Here is a 20,443-nt window from a genome sequence, read left to right on the forward strand (position 1 = left end):
TTAGCTGTTTTCCTTAACCTTCTTTTCTCTTTAATAGTCTTCAACAGTCGTAACGTCACTTCTTCCTAATGACGCATGGTAACTTAGTAACACTGGCTCTAAACTATCGGAATAATGGCGGACGCCCGTATGAAATATCTCCCCGGCGAGCATAAAAGCGTTTCCAGAGGGAAAAAAAACACGTAAATTGATCATGTTTTGACTTTTACACATTCTGATCACAAGGCATATGAAAAGGGAATGAAAAGTTCTAGCCAGCATGAAGAATAAAAAGTAATGATATTCTTTGTTTAAAACCAAGATGGCCGCCGTTGCCAGGCGGCGTGACATCAAACTACTGAATCCTATTGTGATTCGGTAATTAGTAACACATTTTGGGGCTGAGTCTCAACCAATGAGAGGCAATCAACATTTGCCGTCTTTTTAACGCAATATACACAAGGACAAACCATGATTTCGGTCTATTGAGGGAGTAATTTGAGGGGTTAGTTCTGTACTGTGCACAATTCTATTTTGATCTCTAATCGAGAGTGCATCGAAATGAAGTCAATCCTACGTTTAATCCTACATGTAGCTCAGTTATTGCAACTTCTATTGTCAGTCGCTTCTTGAAGTGGCTAAACTTGTCTTGGTAACGAGATAATTAAAAAATTGAGCTTTTATATAGCACAATATCCACTAAACGTGCTCTAAGAGCTTTACTAGGGGTCCCTGTCCAACAGCAACGTTTAACATGTTGGACGGGACTTGACGCCTTTTAGGCGATATTACAATTTACAAATAACACCTTCAATTTTTTGTTTTTGGATAGGAAATGCAGAGACTCCGATACCTTGTGTCGTCCTCTGAAAGGGTGTTAAGGCTGCTTCTGCTCTGGCTGAAGACACCTTTGACCAGATTCACCCACGGATCGTTGCTTAAAGAATCTGAGGGAGAAAAAACACGAAAAGAATCGATTAATCTAAATAAATGATTGGCTGCCAACGGATAAGTCGCAAACTGAATTTCCACGCTGCGGGCTGTACAATGGACACGAGAGATTAAAAAAAGAACACAATTATAAATACGTAACGTTTCCGGCTCAAAACCCGTCTTCAGCTTATAACAAAAGCAGTTAAAACATGCGGCTATGTGTCTAGCGGAAAGACACTCGCCTTCGGACTGGAATGTCCCGCTCTGAACGGCGCATGAATTCTCACTTACTGCACCCACTTGTAAAACAAATGCCTGGTCTAACAGCGTCGTGTCTGTCGGAAAGAAATTGTAATATTGCCAAACTGGGGTCATGCCTCTTTCTGCATGTTAATTGTTGCTGTTGGATAGGGACATCTTGTTAAGCAGTTTGGGGCACGTTTAGTGGATATTGCCCTTTATTAAGGATCAGTTTTTATTTGCTTAAAAAACGTTTATTGATCATGTAAAATCCAGAAAGACGGGGAACGGTTCTCAGCAGGTCTAGTTGAGGAAATACAATATTCACTTGGCTGTCTCCCCCCAATTAACTCTCTCCTTACCAGCCATTTTTAGAATTTTCCCCGACAATTCACACCCATCCTACACAAAAATAGACTTTATTTTCTCAAACAAAACAGTAACAATTGCATTATATACAGAATGTTTTTCGGCAAAATTAGCTCTACAACACAGTGTTTAGTATTTATAGCTGTAATCAAAGCATTTCTTTTCATTGTTGATGAAATCAGAATGAGAAAATATTTGTTTGCAACGCAACGAATGTGACGATTTTCCTATGGTTGGTAAGTAAAGGGTTAATAGTAAATCTTACCAATACTTGCTGAAGAATTGGTCGTCCTTGCCCTGTGTATGCTCTGCCACTTATGGGCCTTCAAGAGGACAGAACTTTTGTCAGATCTCTCAATGGCTTCCAGGGCTCTCCTAGACTTTCTCTTCTTCTTACTAGACGAACTCCTCTTGCTTCTGTCACTGATTCGTTCGTGTCGGAGATCCTTCGCAAGTTTTAGGTACCTGTGGGACAATGTATAATTTCGGTCAGTTCTTGGAAGAAATTATACCACCTGTGATGCAAATGAGGGGTTATCTTTTAAAACATCCTACTTCGCTTTTTCATCATGCAGTGAAGACTGAATTTAAAAAAAATATTGTCGACTTAAAGCGGAAAATATCTATCTTTTTCGCCTCATACAGCAATACAGTAAATTGAAACTTAGAACCTTCTCTGATGATTCTAAGGTGGATTAAAATTGACATATTAGGGAGCAGGCCTGGTGTAAGAGAAATATCTGAAAAAGTGTGTATGAAACAGTACCAGGCAAAGCAAGAAAAAAAAACCAAAACATCAAAAAATCAGTCATTAATTGAGGAACGAGCCTTAGACCTTCTGATTACGGGTCAGGCGTGTTACCATTACACTTAATCCTTATTACATAACTATATTTTTGAAGTCTTAACAGTTTGCTTTAGTGATAACTCATTATCTTTCATGTTTCACTTAGCTTAATTCACCATTTATTTCTAATAGATTGTGTTTTATTGTGGTTTGAGAGTAGTGTCACAACGAGACAATAATAATGGGGTAACATAGATTTCTGAATTTAAAGAACAATGTAAATTCAAAAGAAGCAAAAAGGAAACAAAATAATAAAGGTGACATAAATAATGATTTGCATTTTAGCATATACATGTCAAAGGTTTCCTTTTTTAAAGATTAAATAAAGAAATCAAAAAAAAAAAAAAAAAAAAAAAAACTAACAAGACCGTTAGAACCGAGAATGAACAATAATTTTTTTTAATTGCCCATTTTTGTAAGCACTTACAATTTAGACCAATTTTGACCGTTAATGGCTCAAAAGATTCGCCTCAGTCTATCTAGATTTTGACAACACTATATTACACATCTGCCTGTATGTAATAAACCTTTTCTATTGCAATTTGTCTAGGTCAAAACCCACTCAACGTTTTAACGTTTTTCTGTTAAATCAACATTTGTCAGTTTTGTTTTTCTACAGACGTTGTTAATGGACCAATTTTTATCGTTGATACCCCCAAAAAATCGTCTTGAGTTTAGATGGCACAATATATATAATCAATACCATAAATATACGCCTGTATGTAATTAGATTTTATTAACCCGCAATTTTTTGTGGGTTCACAAATTTGATAATGTAGATAAATAACGACAAACCTTTCCATGAATCGGTTGGCCATATTACTTCCCTTCTGTTCCTGTCGCTTCCGTTTCCGGGTCAATCGGAGGACAGTCTTCCTGCGTCCCAATTTTGGAGATTCGTCTGTAAAACTACTCTCGTCTGCTGCTGTTTCTCTTGATGTCGTAGTTATTTCAGATCTGGTCATGAAGTGAATGTTAATTTTAAGAGTGAGAAATCTTCCAATTATTTCTGAGACGCTGGATTTATTCTTACTCCAAAATACATCGACAGAATTATTCAGTTTGACTGTCAGATGGTTTACAAGAAGAAGTAGGAGGAGGAGGAGGAGCAGAATAATAATAATAATAATAATAATAATAATAATAATAATAATAATAATAATAATAATAATAATAATAATAATAATAATATGATGATGATGATGATGATGATGATGATGATGATGAGGAGGAGGAGGAGGAGGAGGAGGAGGAGGAGGAGGAGAAGAAGAAGAAGAAGAAGAAGAAGAAGAAGAAGAAGAAGAAGAAGAAGAAGAAGAAGAAGAAGAAGAAGAAGAAGAGGAAGGAGGAGGAGGAAGAGGAGGAGGAGGAGGAGGAGGAGGAAAAGAAGAAGAAGAAGAAGAAGAAGAAGAAGAAGAAGAAGAAGAAGAAGAAGAAGAAGAAGAAGAAGAAGAAGAAGAAGAAGAAGAAGAAGAAGAAGAAGAAGAAGAAGAAGCAAACATTTGCACGTCGTTTGACTTTGAATGCTTGCGACTCATTAAGTTCTTTCAATATCAAAGACAGAAAAGCCATAGCAAGAATCTCTAACCTAGTGTCATCGTCGTCATCATCAAACTTTTGCATCTGTTGTACGAGTTCCAACTTGTCACTGATATCTAGAGCTGCCAACTCCGTCTGATTCAGCTTCATACAGTTGACCTGGATTGAATCAGAAAAGTGAGTGGAGCAGGCACTTATGTTGATAATAAAAAGAAATGAAGTGCGTAGACAAGTGCCAGAAGACATAAAACAGAGAATGAAATTGCGGCGGCGATGGGGGCTCGAACCCGCGACCTTATTGGTACGACAACTCCGCCTGGCCGTGTTGTATTCTGGCACTTTCCTACTCACTTAATCTCTGGATTGAATCATGAAAAAAAGGGAGACACAACATTTTGTGGCAGGTAATAAAGGAGCATTTGGTGTGCGATTCGTAAATAAAATGAAGATTAAATATACAAAGAAATACCATTTTGAGATGGAGGCACCGATATCTTGATTATAAACTAATCCTGTGAAAAAAAATAAACAAAAAACTTTAACTCACCTCTGTCGAGGACACGATATGGAGGAATGTTCCCAGTCTGTGAAAGAACATGGCGATGAACTGTACGACGATAGCAATGCCGAATATCGCCATGAACAGCAGAGAGATCGGTTCCAGGGTCAGGTTTTTGCCTTCGTCATTCTTACAGGGCAGTGGTATAGCCAGACCATTTCCTTGTTCAGCGGCGTTTGTGTACTGGAAGCAAAGAGAATGTCAGACATAAGCGAAGCCATTTAACCCTTTCCTTACCAGCAATATTCAGAATTTTCCCCAAAATTTCACACCCACCCAACACAAATATAGAATTTTCTTACTCAAACAAAAAAGCAACAAATACATTCTATGCATAATATAAATCAGTAATATGAACTCTACAACAGAGTGTCTCGTTTTTATACCTATACTAAAACACTTTTCTTTAAATTGTGTGATTTACTAAATACATCTGAATAATAAAAGTGCTGGCTGTATCGAATCGAATGTGACGAATTTCCTATGGCTGGTAAGGGGAGAGTTAAATCATAAAAGAATATATAATAATGGCACAGAAAAATAATTATATAAAAATAAATGTGCAAAATAAAATTAACCCCAAGTCTAACAAATTCAAGTCAAAACCAAATTAAACAATATAAGGCGACGTGAACATATTTGCAGGCCTGACACTCAAAGGCAATTATGGACCTAGTTTAATATTGTTGTGATGGGCAAAAAGTATTTTGCGTCATTTTGATGAGATTTCCATAACAGCAATGAGCCCATAATGAATCGGGTTATCAGACCTTCAAATACGCGCACGTCGGTACAAGCTATAATGATACTGTATTTATTTTTTAAATAAATTGATCTAGTCATTTGATTAAAAAAAAAAACAAAAAAAAAAACAACAGTTATGTCAGTCCTACACAAAATAACTAATATACGAAGTCTTGTGGATTCCTTGAGGGGAATAGGGAGAAGGAGGGGATGGAGAGAGAGAGAGAGAGAGAGAGAGAGAGGGAGAGAGAGAGAGAGAAAGAGAGAGAGAGTGAGACAGAAGGACAGAGAGAGAGGGGGAGAGGGAGAGAGAGAGAACGACAGAAAGAGAGAGAGAGAGAGAGAGAGAGAGAGAGAGAGAGAGAGAGAGAGAGAGAGAGAGAGAGAGAGAGAAAAGGATTTACTCTGAATTCCTTTCTAGTGGTCGAGATATCGGAAACTCTTAACTCTTTCCTCACTAGCCATTTTCAGAATTGTCGTTGAAATTTCCCACCCACCCAACACAAAAATATATTGTTCTTACTCAAACAGAAAAGCAACAAGTACATTCTATACACATTACTGTTCAGCAAATTGAGCTCTACAACACAGTGTCCAGTTTCATAGCTAATAACAAAACATTTTCTTTTATATTTGTGATGCATAAAAGAAATTAGAATGAGATAAACGTTGGTTGCATCGAAACGTTTGTGACGATTTTCCTGTGCATGGTATGGAGAGGGTTAAGAATTATCACTAATATCCGGAGCTGCCAACTCTGGCTATCAGTGATTCTTTACATATTTTGTAGCTATAGATGTTTACTTATTTGCAGGTCTGATAACCTAAATTGTTATGGGCTCATTGTTGCAATGGAAATATTCTCAAACAAACCAATTATATTGTCTATTACAACAACAATGTTAACTCACTCAACCCTGACACCGACTAAATCCGTAGTTAACCCGGGTTACTTTTACCCCTATTTATTACATTGTTATGATACAAGTTATAGGCGTAGTATCAAAGCTAACGTTTTTTTTTCATGTTAATGATAGTTGAATAAAAATATCTATGTACATGCTTATTTTTATTACATTTTTTCCAATATTGAAATCTAGCAAAAAACTCTCGGATTGAGTGAGTTAAACCAAGCCCATAAAATCGTATGATTATCGGACTTGCAAATAATACAAGCCATGCGTTTAACACAGCACTCATTAATAAGCATTATTTTTGAGAGTCTTGTCACCAACCTGTAGGGCAAATATGATGACGACAAATAGGGCGTTGAGAAGGAAAAACATGAGACTAGCTTTGTTACGGAGTTGTCTCAATTCGTCTTCAAGCTGGACGTTGATCAAGAGAAAGATAGATCAAGAGAGACTAGTTTAAAATTCAATTCATATCAACATACACATGTACAGTAGAGGTTACAAAAAGAGAAAAGTAATAACAAAGTACCAAATATTAACCACTCTACCTCGACCATTATTCAAGTACATTTTAACGCAAGCTTTGTTGTCCTCTTCACACACTTGTCGCAATAATTCATCATCATCATCATCGTCGTCATCATCATCATCACATCATCATCATCACCTTCGTCGTCGTCGTCATAAACATCGATATCATCATCATCGTCATTATCCATCAACCATTTTCACACCAAGTCACAGATAATTCCGACCCTTAGCCTCCCCCCCCCTCTCCCTCTTTCTCTCTCTCCCTCACTCTCTTTCTCTCCCTCACTCTCTCCCTCTTTCTTTCACTCTCTTCCCCTGCCCCCCTCCCCTCATCTCTCTAACAAGTTATATTACATTTCCTTTGACTGTATGGGCAACCAGATACAACAATTTTTTTATATCACACCCTCCAACCCTTATCTCTTCTCTCTTTCTTTCTCTCTCTCTCTCTCTCTTTATTCTCTCCCTCTCCCTCTCCCCCTCTCTCCCTCTCTTCCTTACCTGTTCCCTACAATCACATTCATTACCTTTGCCTCTCAGAGGGTTTATCCAACACAACAGGATATAAATATTTAGTAAATCACATCGTTCTCCCCCCCCCCTCTCTCTCTCTCTCTTTCATTCATTCACTCTCTCTCCCTCTCTCTCCCTCTCCCTCTCACAATCACACATTCATTACCTTTGCCTGTCTCGGTTTATCCAACACAATAGGATATAAATATTTGAATATCACATCCTTCCAAAATCTCATCTCCTCAGTCCCCAGGTATCGAATATTCCCGTGTCCCAGTTCCCGGTCTTGGATCCAAAAGGGAGAAAACTCAGCCTCATATGGACTCACAGTCTCTCTGTACAATGGGTTTTCTGGACAACAACAAAAGAAGAGTTAAGCGCTTGGTGAGATCATTCTGAAAACATTAGAAAAACCATGCTTGTTTCTTTTTTTTACGAGTATTACGGCTCTTGTCATGATATATAACACTTTTGGGTCATCTAGCATTTGGGGAAATATAGTGAGAAAGTGAGATAAGGAGATAAAGAGTTAAGCTGACGTTACACGCTCCAAAGGTAAGTTAAGACAGAGGAAGCTGCTTCAAACAGGGAACAGAAGTATATCACAGGAGCTAGAACTTCAAATTGCTATGCCCAGGAGCAGACCGTCCCTTCGTTTAGATCATGAATAATAATAATAATAATAATAATAATAATAATAATAATAATAATAATAATAATAATAATAATAATAATAATAATAATAATAATAATAATAATAATAATGATAATAATAATAATAATAATAATAATAATAATAATAATAATAATAAGAAGAAGAAGAAGAAGAAGAAGAAGAAGAAGAAGAAGAAGAAGAAGAAGAAGAAGAAGAAGAAGATGATGAAGGAGGAGGAGGAGGAGGAGGAGGAGCAAGAAAGAAGATTTTGAGAACCTACCTTTGATGTTATCATCACCAGACATCTGAGAGACAGACTCAATCGTCTGGGCATTGTTGTCGCTGGTGCTGATGGTAGTGTCTCTGCTGCTCGTGGCGGTGCTAGTATAGGTAGTGGCAGTATTGCTGGTTGTTGTGTTGGTGTTGGTTGTAGTCCCTGACTGTGATGTTTTCATGGAAGTGTTTGCGCTAGCGGCGGTGGTGATATTTTCTGGACTGTTTCCATCACGTTGTAGGGTTTCGTCCCCGTCATTATCGTCATGGGTAATAATGGTGGTCGCGTCTTGGTTCTAAACACACAATGAACATTTATAGATTAGGTTTCACAGCGGTATAGTCTTTGCTTCGTATCCCATAAGATATCGTGTTTGACCGTAGCTTTCGTTAACTATAAGCCTGATACTAACGCCAAAAAATTTGTCGTAAAAGAAGTCGAAGTTCACGGAAAAACGGTAGACCTAGTTGTGAGTTGTAATCAGTAGCTCAACCAATGGAATCATTTATTTCCTTGAGCACTTCTAACAATTCACTTTTTACTTTCGATTGGTGATCATCGTGGTGATCATCACGAGAAAAAAAAAAAGTGAAATGTGAGTTGTAATCCATAGCTCAACAAATGGAATAATTTTTTTCATTGAGCACCTCTAACAATTCACTTTTTACTTTCGATTGGTGACCATCGTCTTCTCTTGTGACGTATTCTTTTTTCAGTAGCAGGCCTTTAGTTTGCGAGGACCACGGTTTGACGAGAGTATCATTTTATGAGGCACACATGACAAGTATTTTCCTCTTGAAGTTACTAAATAAATAACACATGTAAATGTTGCTGCTCGAAGCTCGAAGAAATAAATAAACAATGTGAAATTGAATATAAGCTTCAATTTGATATATACGAATACAGATAAATGGACGTTTCGGGTTTCCCCTTTATCAACAAAACAGGATGAATGAAACACTATATTCGTCTGTCGTGTTTCATTCATCCTGTTTTGTTGATAAAGTGGAAACCCAAAACGTTCATTGTACCTGTTTTCGAATATTAAATTAAAGCTTACATTCAATTTTTTTGTTATTTGAATAAATGACAAAAAATTGCGGTTTTCTTTGAATGATGAAAACTGGACTTGGTGCGTATTGAAACCCACTTAGATACTCATTTGCTATTTCTGGGTATAAATTCAATTTTCATTACCTTAATCATCCCGACATAACACCGCTTTGAGGCGGTGTGTCACAAATAGGATTGGAAACTAAATTCAAAACGCTTCTGCGGCTTTGTGATCTAGTGGTATGACACATGTCTTCCGACCGGTAGATCCAGGGTTCGAGCCCCAATTTGATCGGCTCAAAGTTGCATAATTGGCAAATGCTCTTTATTCACATTCGATACACGTATCATGTGCAGTTACGTGGTCTTGTGGTATGACACTCGTCTTCGGATTGTTAGGTTTAGTGTTCGAGTCCAGATTTGAGCGACACAAAATTGATCATTGAAAAAGACTCTTTAATAACAATTTCTCAGTGTACTCATGAGTACTTCGCCATTAACCATTGTTGTCTCCTGTCGAAAAACAATTGCCATATAGGCGTTATATCTCGTGCTACATGTAACGTGTTGTTGTTGGCTTATGAACCCATGTAAAGCAATTTGAGCATGTTTGGGTGATATGGTGCTAATAAAGAAATGCTTAGAGTTAATTTTATCTTTTACGTAGAGTGCGTTTTATGTAATTTGCATGAACTGAGCATTGTTTACCCCACATGAATTGCCTTTAATTTGGACAATAAAGATAATTATTATTATTATTATTATTATTATTATTATTATTATTATTATTATTATTATTATTATTATTATTATTATTATTATTATTATTATTATTATTATTATTATTATATCTGGAGAAATTATAACATTTTAAAAAGTCTTACAGTAAAAGAGTTTGATTTTTTTCTGAAGTGTTAGCCTTCGTTTTTTTCTAAAGTGATAGCCTTCGTTTTTTTCTAAAGTGTTAGCCTTAGTTTTTTTCTAAAGTGTTAGCCTTCGTTGTTTTCTAAAGTGTTAGCCTTCGTTTTTATCTAAAGTGTTAGCCTTCGTTTTTTTCTCAAGTGTTAGCCTTCGTTTTTTTCTCAAGTGTTAGCCTTCGTTAACTATAAGCCTGATACCCCAAAACCTCTAAAGTGCTGATAATTACCTTCAAATCACTCAATGTTTTTTCTATCCTGTCGAGCTGGTTCAATATTTCCTCTGTGCGTTCATCCGACTCATCACTCTTTGGCTGTGGACAACACAGGCACCTAAACAAGTTCCCACACGAGAACCCGTACTCGCTGTCCACCTCACCCTCCTGGTTCCAGTTCACGTTGAACATCCTGACCAAAGACTGGAACTTGCCCGATGCTCCTTGGGGCTTGTTCTGGCGAATCAAAAACGCATTGTGTGACATTGGACAAACGTAAATAAATGCGTAATGAAGACGTTTTGAATAGAGTTAGAGTAGAAAAGAAGCTTGTGTCAACTAGGAAAAGGCTAACGAAGATTGTTGGACATGCGCGCGTGTGTGTGTGTGTGTGCGGGGGGGGGGGGGCATTTAAAATATGGTGGTTTCCGGTTCAATCAATGGAAGAAAAGACAGAGTATGACACACAAAACAAATCTGCGAGAAAATGTCAACCTGCCAAACAACTTCCGTTTACTCAGAAGTGCAAAAGACCAAAAAGAGAATGGAGACAGGTGTTCAGCGATGGCATCTCAAACACAATCTACCACTGATAATGATAATAGTGATAGTGATAACGATGATGATGATGATGATGATGATGATGATGATGATGATGATGATGATGATGATGATGAAAAAATAGATTCAGTTTATTAACGTAAGCATATCCATCATAAAATCGTTTGAGAATTATAGTTATTCCAACTGTTATATTTATAAGTTTAGTCGGGATTTCTAGATAGTACGAAGTTGACGTCACTAAGGTCTTTGTTATTGTTTTTTGCCATCCGGATTTATGAGTGATTTTCACTGAACTGAATTAACCTGCCTATAAATGTTCATGGTTGCACACAGTTTTGTGTGTTGGTCTGTTATACTTCCGGATGGTAATGTTGTTAGCTTCTTAGCCAAGCGCATAGTATCTATAAATAAAGTTTATATTTGAAGAATATTCATGTATTTTATTAATGACTGCTTGCGCGATATGAAAGTATGTGTACAACAACTAGTATAGATAGTATGCGCTTGGCTTAGAAGCTCACAACATTGCCATCCGGAAGTATAGCGGAACAACACACAAAACTATATGTAATCTTGAACGTTTATAGTGTGGTTAATACAGTTTTGTGAGAATTACTCATAAACGCGGATGGCAAAAAACAATAAAAAAGACCTGAGTGACGTCAACTTCGAACTATCTATAATATTAACTGAATGTGACCAAAGCTCACCAGAAATTGTAGTCAAAATATACCTAAACACGACCCCCCCCCCCTTCTAATAAACAGTATTGTGATGATATCAGCCAAGAACTTCTTATCGACTTTAAAAAGTATAGATAGTTCGAAGATGACGTCACTCAGGCCTTTGTTATTGTTTTTGCCATCCGCGTTTGTGAGTTGTTCTCACTAAACAGTATTAACCTGACTATAAACGTTCATGGTTACACAGAGTTTGTGTGTTGGTCCGTTATACTTCCGGATGGCAATGTTGTGAACTCCTTGGCCAAGCGTATTCTATCTATAGATAGATCGAAGTTGATGTCACTCGAGTCTTTGTTATTGTTGTTTTTTTTTTTGTCCTCCGAGTTTATGAGTAATTCTCACTAAACAGTTTTAACCAGACTAGAAACGTTTAAGGTTACGAAGTTTCAAAGTGATTCAATCTTAGGCTTTCGCCAATAAATCAACAATTTGATGCCAACATACATGAAAGTGGAAAAAAAAGAAGATAAATGGAACCAAAAAATAAACTGATACACCACACAAAAATACAACAATCGTAATACCATCAATACGTTCAATAATAATAATAATAATAATAATAATAATAATAATAATAATAATAATAATAATAATAATAATAATAATAATAATAATAATAATAATAATATAATAATAATAATAATAATAATAATAATAATAATAATAAGAAGAAGAAGAAGAAGAAGAAGAAGAAGAAGAAGACGAAGAAGAAGAAGAAGAAGAACAACAACAACAACAACAAGAATATCAATAATAATAATAATAATAATAATGCTGAAAACTTATATAGCGCTATAACTCCGAGACACCAGACTCTAAGCGCTTAAATTACAAATTACTTTGGCTGAAACATACTCATTCACACACACAAGCACACACACACACACATACACACACACAACACAACACACAACACAAACCAAACCTATCTTGCTTCTCATACCATCTACTAAAATCGAAACAAATATGTTTTAAGCGAACGTTTAAAAATAGACAAAGATTCTTTTTCACGAATGCTCTGCGGTAAGGCGTTCCAAATAGAGGGTCCGAAATGAGAAAAGGATCTCATTCCAGCATTTTTCCGAATTCGAGGGACAACTAGTTTTGTGGAATCACTGGCCGAACGTAAGGGGCGGGGTTTTGAATATCTTTCAATTAGTTCTGAAAGGTAGGAAGGGGCAGTACCTTCAAGACAACGATACACTAAAACACAAGCTTTGAATTTAATTCTTTTCTCAACAGGCAGCCAATGCAGGTCATGAAGTAGAGGTCCGGCAGAGTCGCACCTACGCTTCATAAATACTAGTCTGGCAGCGCTGTTTTGGACAATCTGAAGACGTTTCAGATTGTATTGCGAAACGCCAAACAACAGAGCATTACAATAATCCAATTTCGATAGTACGAGGGACACAACCAGGTGCTTGGTCACATCCTCAGATATGAACCGTCTAATGGAAGCAATCTTTTTTAGTTGGAAAAAGAGAGATCTAACCAAATTATTAACCTGATGCTCCATCGACAGTCCAGAGTCTAAGAATGTGCCAAGGTTTTTCACTTTGTCAACAATTTGAATAGAGGCATCCCCCAACTTCAAATCTGTTTCACTTTTCCACTTCCTGTTCCCCACATACAGCACCTCCGTCTTATCATCATTCAGTTTAAGTCTGTTCTCATTCATCCATTTCTTAACACTTTGGATACAATTTTTACTATTGGCTGATACTTCTTGTAAATTTCTCATATTGGAAACGCAGTACAATTGCGTATCATCAGCGTATTGATGGTAAGACAGACCAAAACTTCTGATGATTTTAGACAGAGGGCCAACGTACAAAACAAAAAGAACGGGTCCAAGTACTGAACCCTGGGGAACCCCACAATCAAGAAAGATTTCCTCCGATCTATATTCATCCACCGTAATAATCTGTTTACGATTAAACAAATATGACCTAAACCAATCAAGCGCTGCACCAGACACGCCATAAGTAATTTCAAGACGTTTGAGAAGAAGATTGTGATCAATAGTATCAAAAGCAGACGATAGGTCAAGCAAATTCAGCAAAGAACATGAACCATTGTCTATAACAGAGAGGAGATCATTAACAACCCTAACAAGTGCGGTTTCCGTCGAATGATGTTGCCTATAAGCAGACTGAAATTTTTCTTCAAGACAATTATTTTTAAGATGAGACAGTAATTGTTTCAAAACAAGCTTTTCTAAGATCTTAGAGAGAAAAGGAAGATTAGAGACAGGGCGATAGTTTTTTAAGTTCTCTTTATCGAGATCAGGTTTTTTCAAAAGGGGTTTGACATGAGCAACTTTGTAAATGTCTGGTACAGCACCTGACTGCAACGAATTATTAACAATACATGTAAATGGTGTTAAAATTACATCAATGCATTTTTTTAAAATGGCAGTATTTAAGGGGTCTAAATCACAACTTTTAGTTGGAGACGACATAATAACAATAATAATATTACCATCATCACTACACCCCAATCATCACCGTTACGACCACCACCATTACCATTATCACTACCACTATCACCATCACGTTTACATTTCCAATCAGTTTTTCTCATTTAAAAAAAAAAAATAAAAAATAAAATAAGATATTGATACCCATCACAACAGACCTCCTCACTACCACGAAAATTCCCGTAGTACTACGGCTAAATCCCGAGCTGGATATGATAAAGGTTTTTAATTCAATGTCATTTCTTGAAAACGAAGTTCTGGTGCCAGAGCTATCACATAGAGTTAAAATATTTCCCCCCACGCATTATAAGGACAAACTGGTGGTTTTTAAGGGTAGTTAAAATGTCTACGATGTTATTTACCATGAAAACTACTTATTACATTTTCCTATTTCAAGTAGGCAGGTCTGCTATGATAAGTACCAGTTCCATTGTCAAAATAAGACAAACAAAAATAACTTTTATTTTAATCAATAATCCATACAATTTGATGACAACAGACATGAAAGTGAGAAAAAAAGGTAAATGAAACCAAAGCATAAAATGATACCATAAATAATAATAAAAATACAACATTGTAATACCACCAATACTTACAATAATAGTAATAATAATAATAATAATAATAATAATAATAATAATAATAATAATAATAATAATAATAATAATAATAATAATAATAATAATAATAATAATAATTGTAAAAATAACAGAAGCGCCGCAGCAATAATATCTAGTATTTGTATTTGTAAATGAGGACCACGCTTATATCCCATTCGTTGACAATTAAGAAGATAGGCATTATATCATGGTAATTCTGTTTTGGATAATAAAGTTATTGACTTTTAGTAATACTAGGTGCTCCAAAATGCTTTGGTCTGGGTGATCTTTATCTTCGGGGAAATTCCAACATAATAAATAGCCCACCACTTATTTAACACATTTCTATCGTTGATTAAAGTTCTAGAAGAATGGGATTTTGCGAACATTGCCTAGAAGTTACAGACATATTGGTTTAACGTATTGTTTGGTAGAATTGCAGAATTAATTCCCAAAGACAAATAATTGAATCTTTTAGAATATCACAAACATTTAAGTAATTTTCCGTACTGATATAGTCTAGAGCGAAACAAGCTTGTGTTCTTCAATTATTCCATGTCAAGGGTTGGTTTCTTTGTTTTAAAGAATTTTACGGCGTTTGTGACGCATTGAAAGAACAGAAAATGTATAAGGTAGTCTAAAAGTATACTTTTCTCAAAGGCACCTGCGGATAAATAAGGCAAAGGTAAATGGTGCGGATAGGGCACCAAGAGCACCCAGTGTGTATAGTGTGTTTGTCCGTTATACTTCCGGATGGCAATGTTGTGAGCTTCTTAGCCAAGCACACAGTATCCATAAATTCTACCAAACCTACAACCTACCGTGGTATGTTGGTCATCAACCACTTGCTGCTCAGTGTTGACCTCTCTCGTGCCCCAGGAGACAATGTTGAGGTTTGTGATGGAATATATCATGAGCAACATAGACATAGACGGTACCGCCAACAGATACAGGAGTCCGTGGAAAATATTGGAGAACTCGAGTGGGTGCATCAAGGCCGAAATGACGAATATGGCGGATATACAGATGGTGAACACCGTGGTTGGAGCGCATATCCCGTCCTTCTTCATCTCCAGGACCAGACCAACAACCACGATCATCATTAGAAGCGCGTAGGCGATGGACAAAACACCCGCCACTGCTAACTGTTGGGGGGCAAAGATTGAATTTGATGGTTAATCAAAATATTGAAAGCTTGAATTTGGCTGTGGTGTGTGTATCTGTGTATGCGTGTGTGTGTGTGTGTGTGTATGTGTGTGTGTGTTGATTGGGAGTGGGAGTGGAGGTTAAAAAACATAAACTAATGTAGGTATAGTAAAAGCACTGCAAAAATAAATATATATATATATATATATATAAAAATTACGCCCTTTCTCAAATGCACCATTAGATTCTGTCGCCTTGGTATTCCACGAACGAATATAAATAATCCATCAAACTCGTTGCTTGATGTCAACAGGAATCACCCATTTTGTCCAAAGTACGAGCAATTCAAAGGAGGAAGAAATATGCGTTTATCTGTTTGTAGTCAAATCAAATGTTATGTGATCTGTTGCCATGTCTAGTGTCCAAATCCAAGGTTTACAAGCATTGGTATAAACCAATTGTTTAATTTAAAAAGAAACAAACAAACCCCCCCCCCAAAAAAAAACCCAACATAACACACCAAAAAAACCCCCAAAAAAACAAAAAAACAAAAACAACAAAAAAAAAAAAAAACCAAAAAAAAAAAACCAAAAAAAAAAAACAAAACAAAACAACAAGCAAGCAAATAAACAAACAAACAAAACAACAACATACATACAAACTGGGATAAATTTTCAGCTCGATGGATCATGTGATTATGAAGGTTTTTTTTTAAAAAGTGGAAAATGTTTTTTTGTTCTGAATACAATTCATTCTTACCTGTATTTTAGTCCGTGCAAACAAACAAATGACTAGAAAGAATAACACGGGCGATAGGTTTATAAACAGGGCGTCGACTAAATCAATTTCCTGTGGAACAAATTGAATATGATAGAGATTTTAATTGGTTAAATGAAATGATAATTATCTACGTTACAAGAGTGAAAAATAGATCACAACTTTTAAAATGTCTCAAGCAATATCCCTTGATTACCACTTTCTCCAGTGACAAATAAGCAAAACGTTTAGAAGATAAGCCATAGGGCAAACAAACAATGTATGTATATAGAAATTATTGGTGTTTTTTTATTTATACGTTCTAAATTCTGAAATATAAATAATGATAATAAACAGTTAGTTATATGCTTATCTGCCACTCAATGGACAGAGGGTTCTGGGCGCACGACTATTATAGGCGTGTCTAAACTACTCCATATAGACAAGGGTACATCCAGCATCCATCCAACCATAATTTATCCATCCGTGTATAAAAATAAAATGATGCCTTTTGCGCCAAAAATAGATGTTGTATACAATACAGGTACATAGCAGACAAAAATTAGAGAAAAAATAAAGACACCACAGAAAACCAGCTTTCAATCGAACTTGAAAATATAACGCAATGTCATGTGATTATTAATGTACACAGCGCGCAGAATCCAGAAAGTGCTCTAAGGCGCTATACATACAAAGAGAACAAGAATAATAGGTAAGACAAGCCTGTACTTGTACTGCTCAAGAACCTGCCTGAAATGTAATGTTTTAAAGTTTCCTAAATTTACTGATTTCAGGGGCGTCTATGATTTCTCAACCTAAATTGTTCCATCATGTTGGGGCCCCAACAGAGAGACTTTTTTTTTCAACTAGAGATAGTTGAACATGGGAACATTTATTCATTTTGGGATCGGAGTGGATAAGCAGGTGTATACAATTAAAGAAGCCCTGAATGATAGAAATGAAAATAGAAATTTCCCAATGCTTGTTAGACTGAAGAAGGATTGGTGGGATCGGTTTTTGAGTATTTGTGACCAACCGCATCTAAACAGTATTGTGACAGGGTGAACGGCTGCTCAAAAAGAGCGATTTAAAGTTTTTAAAATCGGAAATACGAAATGGCTGTTATATTTTTTTATATAAAGTTGTTTTTTTTTTAAATTCCCCGATTACCTTAAAAGCTGTGTTGAAAGCGCCGACGATGAGGAGGAAGATGGTGGCGGGAGTGAGGAGGGAGGAGACGAAGAGGAGGAGTTGGTAGAGGACGTAAGGAGTGCTGAAGTTGTCGTTCTTGGTGATGAGTAGCCGCCATGACATCAAAATGTCCATCACGTTCGCCATAGTGGACGGCGTCCACCGTCGTCGTTGGTTGTAAAACTCATCAAATCCTAGGAGAGGTAATCGTAATAGTTATTAACATACCCAAAAGAAATCGATTTTTTTATAATCGTTGTCTCAGTACAGAAATAAAACTATCTCGACTCATCGAAACGTAGTATTGTTAATAATTATTGATACAAACCCTCTCCTTACCAACTGCAGGAAAATCGTCACATTCGTTACGTTACAGCCAACATTTTTCTCTTTCTGATTTCTTTTGATCACAAAATTAAAAAATAAAGCATGATAGTTATATAAAAAATAAAAAATCAAACAACAAATTAAAACAAATTCCCAAAAACCCAAGATCGTGTTGCATAGCTCGTTTTGCGGAACAAATTTATGTACAGTTTGAACTTACTGCTTTTGTGTTTGAGTATTTAAAAAATCTATTTTTGTGTTCTGTGGGTATCGAGTTTGGAGGACATTCTGAAATTGGCATGTAAGGAGAGAGTTTTAAAAAAACCCCAAAGAATTTGAATTTTAAAAATCTCAATACATACATAGCTAAGTTTATCATATGAAAATAAAACAAAATCCCTAGTGTAAAAGACCAAATTATAGACATTAAGGAGCAGGCACCAGTATAAGATAAAGATCTGAACAAGTGTGTATGAAAGGTGCCAGACAAAGCAAGAAAGAAAATTAGAAGAAAAAAAACATCCCAAAAAATCAGTCGACCTCGACTGGGGATCGAACCTCAGACCTTCTGATTACCGGTCAGACGTGCTAGTAGCAATTTGGGATGATTTTTTTCTTCTATTTTTCTTTCTTGCTTTATCTGACACCTTTCATACACACTTGTTGATATCTTTATCTTTAGTGTAAAAGACTGAACTTAATGTGACAAATGGTAGAGATTTACCCTCAGGGCAGTAGGTGAGAGCATCAGCAGCAGCACAATACTCCACTCTGTATCCTTGCTGGAGTAGTAATGTGCACAGCCATCTGTCCTCTCCTGGTGCAGGAAATACACGACCGGAAGTCAAAACCAGTTAAAAAATACAATTAATGAATAATAGAGACAGTTGCGTTTGCTTATTAAACAACAAAATTTTATGAATTCAGGTTACAAGATGTGTAGGGAGGATTATGTTATCAATAGAAAGTTGCAATTTTTGTTGTAGTGATAAATCATGCACATAAGAGCTTGACAGCTAATAGGAAAGAGAATAAAAATTATTTTAGTTTCCCCAACCATGGCACAATGATAATTATCTCAAGTTAAGGAGGGATTCATGGTTGTCCTTTGTGCACTTGACAATGGTTGGTTCATCATCTTGTAATATAAATCTTTGACATACAATACACATTCATTGATCGTTATTAGAAAAAAGGTCTCGTTCCTCAGCTTTTGACAATCTAATGTTTAATTAGGTACAAAACATTAACGATTTTGTCTAACGTTAGTATTACAGCTGGATAAGTAAAGTTTAAATTTATCTCCTCTTGTAAACGTTACGGTAGAGACTAGAGAGTGATGAATTATGATTAAACAACTATAACAATTATGCGCATCAATCTATAAAATCATCACGAATTCTTTTGTACTTTAAACTAGAGATATTCAAATGTTTTATTTTTCCTTATATGAGTAATAATAAACACTGAAACATTTTGGTTGCCCATTATCAAATAAGCAAATTGAACATTAGACTGTAATTCAATAAAGGTATTGAACATCTTGCTCTCACAGGAAAGATAGAAGCTAAAAAGAGAAAAGGTAGACCAAGAAAAACATATTTGAATAATTTGAACAGCTGGGTGACAAAGAAAGAGAAGAGTAATATTAGTTTTTTTTAGGTTATCTGATCAGAGAGATGAATGTCGTACCATGATCACCGATATCTGGCACAGACTTGGTACTTGAAGAAGAAGAAGATTAGATTGGAAATAAAGAATGCATATTCTCTGGATAGTTTTAAAACTTTGATCGACTGAGAGTTGTATTAAACTAAGATTTCAATATAACCAGTAATATATTCTTACTCCTTGGTTTAATTATTCATTGATGATGTTATTGATAAATCACTTTGTATTCTTCATATCAAAGGCATTTAAAAGATACGATTCTAAATTAAACCATTAGTCATGTTATGTTAATAAAACGGCAAAGCAGATAATCGGATTCTATTTAGAGGTTTTAAGACAATACCTTGATCATACTGGACATAATGTCTGGCCTCAGTCGATGTAGTTGCGTACATTCTCATCACATTGTCATCCATCAGAGCTGAGGCTCGGAACAAACTGAAACATCCGGGACTACACAGCACACAGCCAATCATGTGTTCTGTAGCTTTCTGTAGCCAATGGGAGACGGCATACTCAAACTTTTGGTACCACACCATTGGACCTGGGTAAGCAATGGACAATTTATATATCTATGGGTTATTGTCATAATGTCAGTAAAATATCAATGTGTAAGCAAGAAAAGTCACAAGTAAAAAATAAAAAAAAGACAAACAAATGAAAAAAAAGAAGTATTTATCTTTTC

At 35.9% G+C, this 20,443-nt stretch overlaps 1 protein-coding gene across 1 annotated transcript in view; it reads right to left on the reverse strand.

Annotated features, from left to right (window-relative positions):
- Window positions 1–20,443, reverse strand: part of LOC144958643 (chitin synthase chs-2-like) — a 43,144-nt gene that overhangs the window by 5,140 nt on the left and 17,561 nt on the right. The window contains exons 12-25 of the mRNA XM_078890746.1: window positions 20,102–20,302; window positions 18,812–18,904; window positions 17,740–17,954; window positions 16,573–16,662; window positions 15,489–15,812; window positions 10,298–10,519; window positions 8,104–8,392; window positions 7,335–7,519; window positions 6,446–6,538; window positions 4,455–4,649; window positions 3,957–4,066; window positions 3,164–3,325; window positions 1,787–1,986; window positions 833–926 (exon numbers count right to left, since the gene is read on the reverse strand). Coding sequence (XP_078746872.1) covers window positions 833–926; window positions 1,787–1,986; window positions 3,164–3,325; window positions 3,957–4,066; window positions 4,455–4,649; window positions 6,446–6,538; window positions 7,335–7,519; window positions 8,104–8,392; window positions 10,298–10,519; window positions 15,489–15,812; window positions 16,573–16,662; window positions 17,740–17,954; window positions 18,812–18,904; window positions 20,102–20,302 — 2,473 coding nt within the window. The remainder of the gene's footprint in view (window positions 1–832; window positions 927–1,786; window positions 1,987–3,163; window positions 3,326–3,956; window positions 4,067–4,454; window positions 4,650–6,445; window positions 6,539–7,334; window positions 7,520–8,103; window positions 8,393–10,297; window positions 10,520–15,488; window positions 15,813–16,572; window positions 16,663–17,739; window positions 17,955–18,811; window positions 18,905–20,101; window positions 20,303–20,443) is intronic.

The sequence above is a fragment of the Berghia stephanieae genome, chromosome 13 (genome assembly GCF_034508935.2).
Source record: "Berghia stephanieae isolate SIO BIC M18660-M18661 chromosome 13, UCSD_Bste_1.3, whole genome shotgun sequence".
Taxonomy (NCBI): Eukaryota; Metazoa; Mollusca; class Gastropoda; order Nudibranchia; family Aeolidiidae; genus Berghia; species Berghia stephanieae.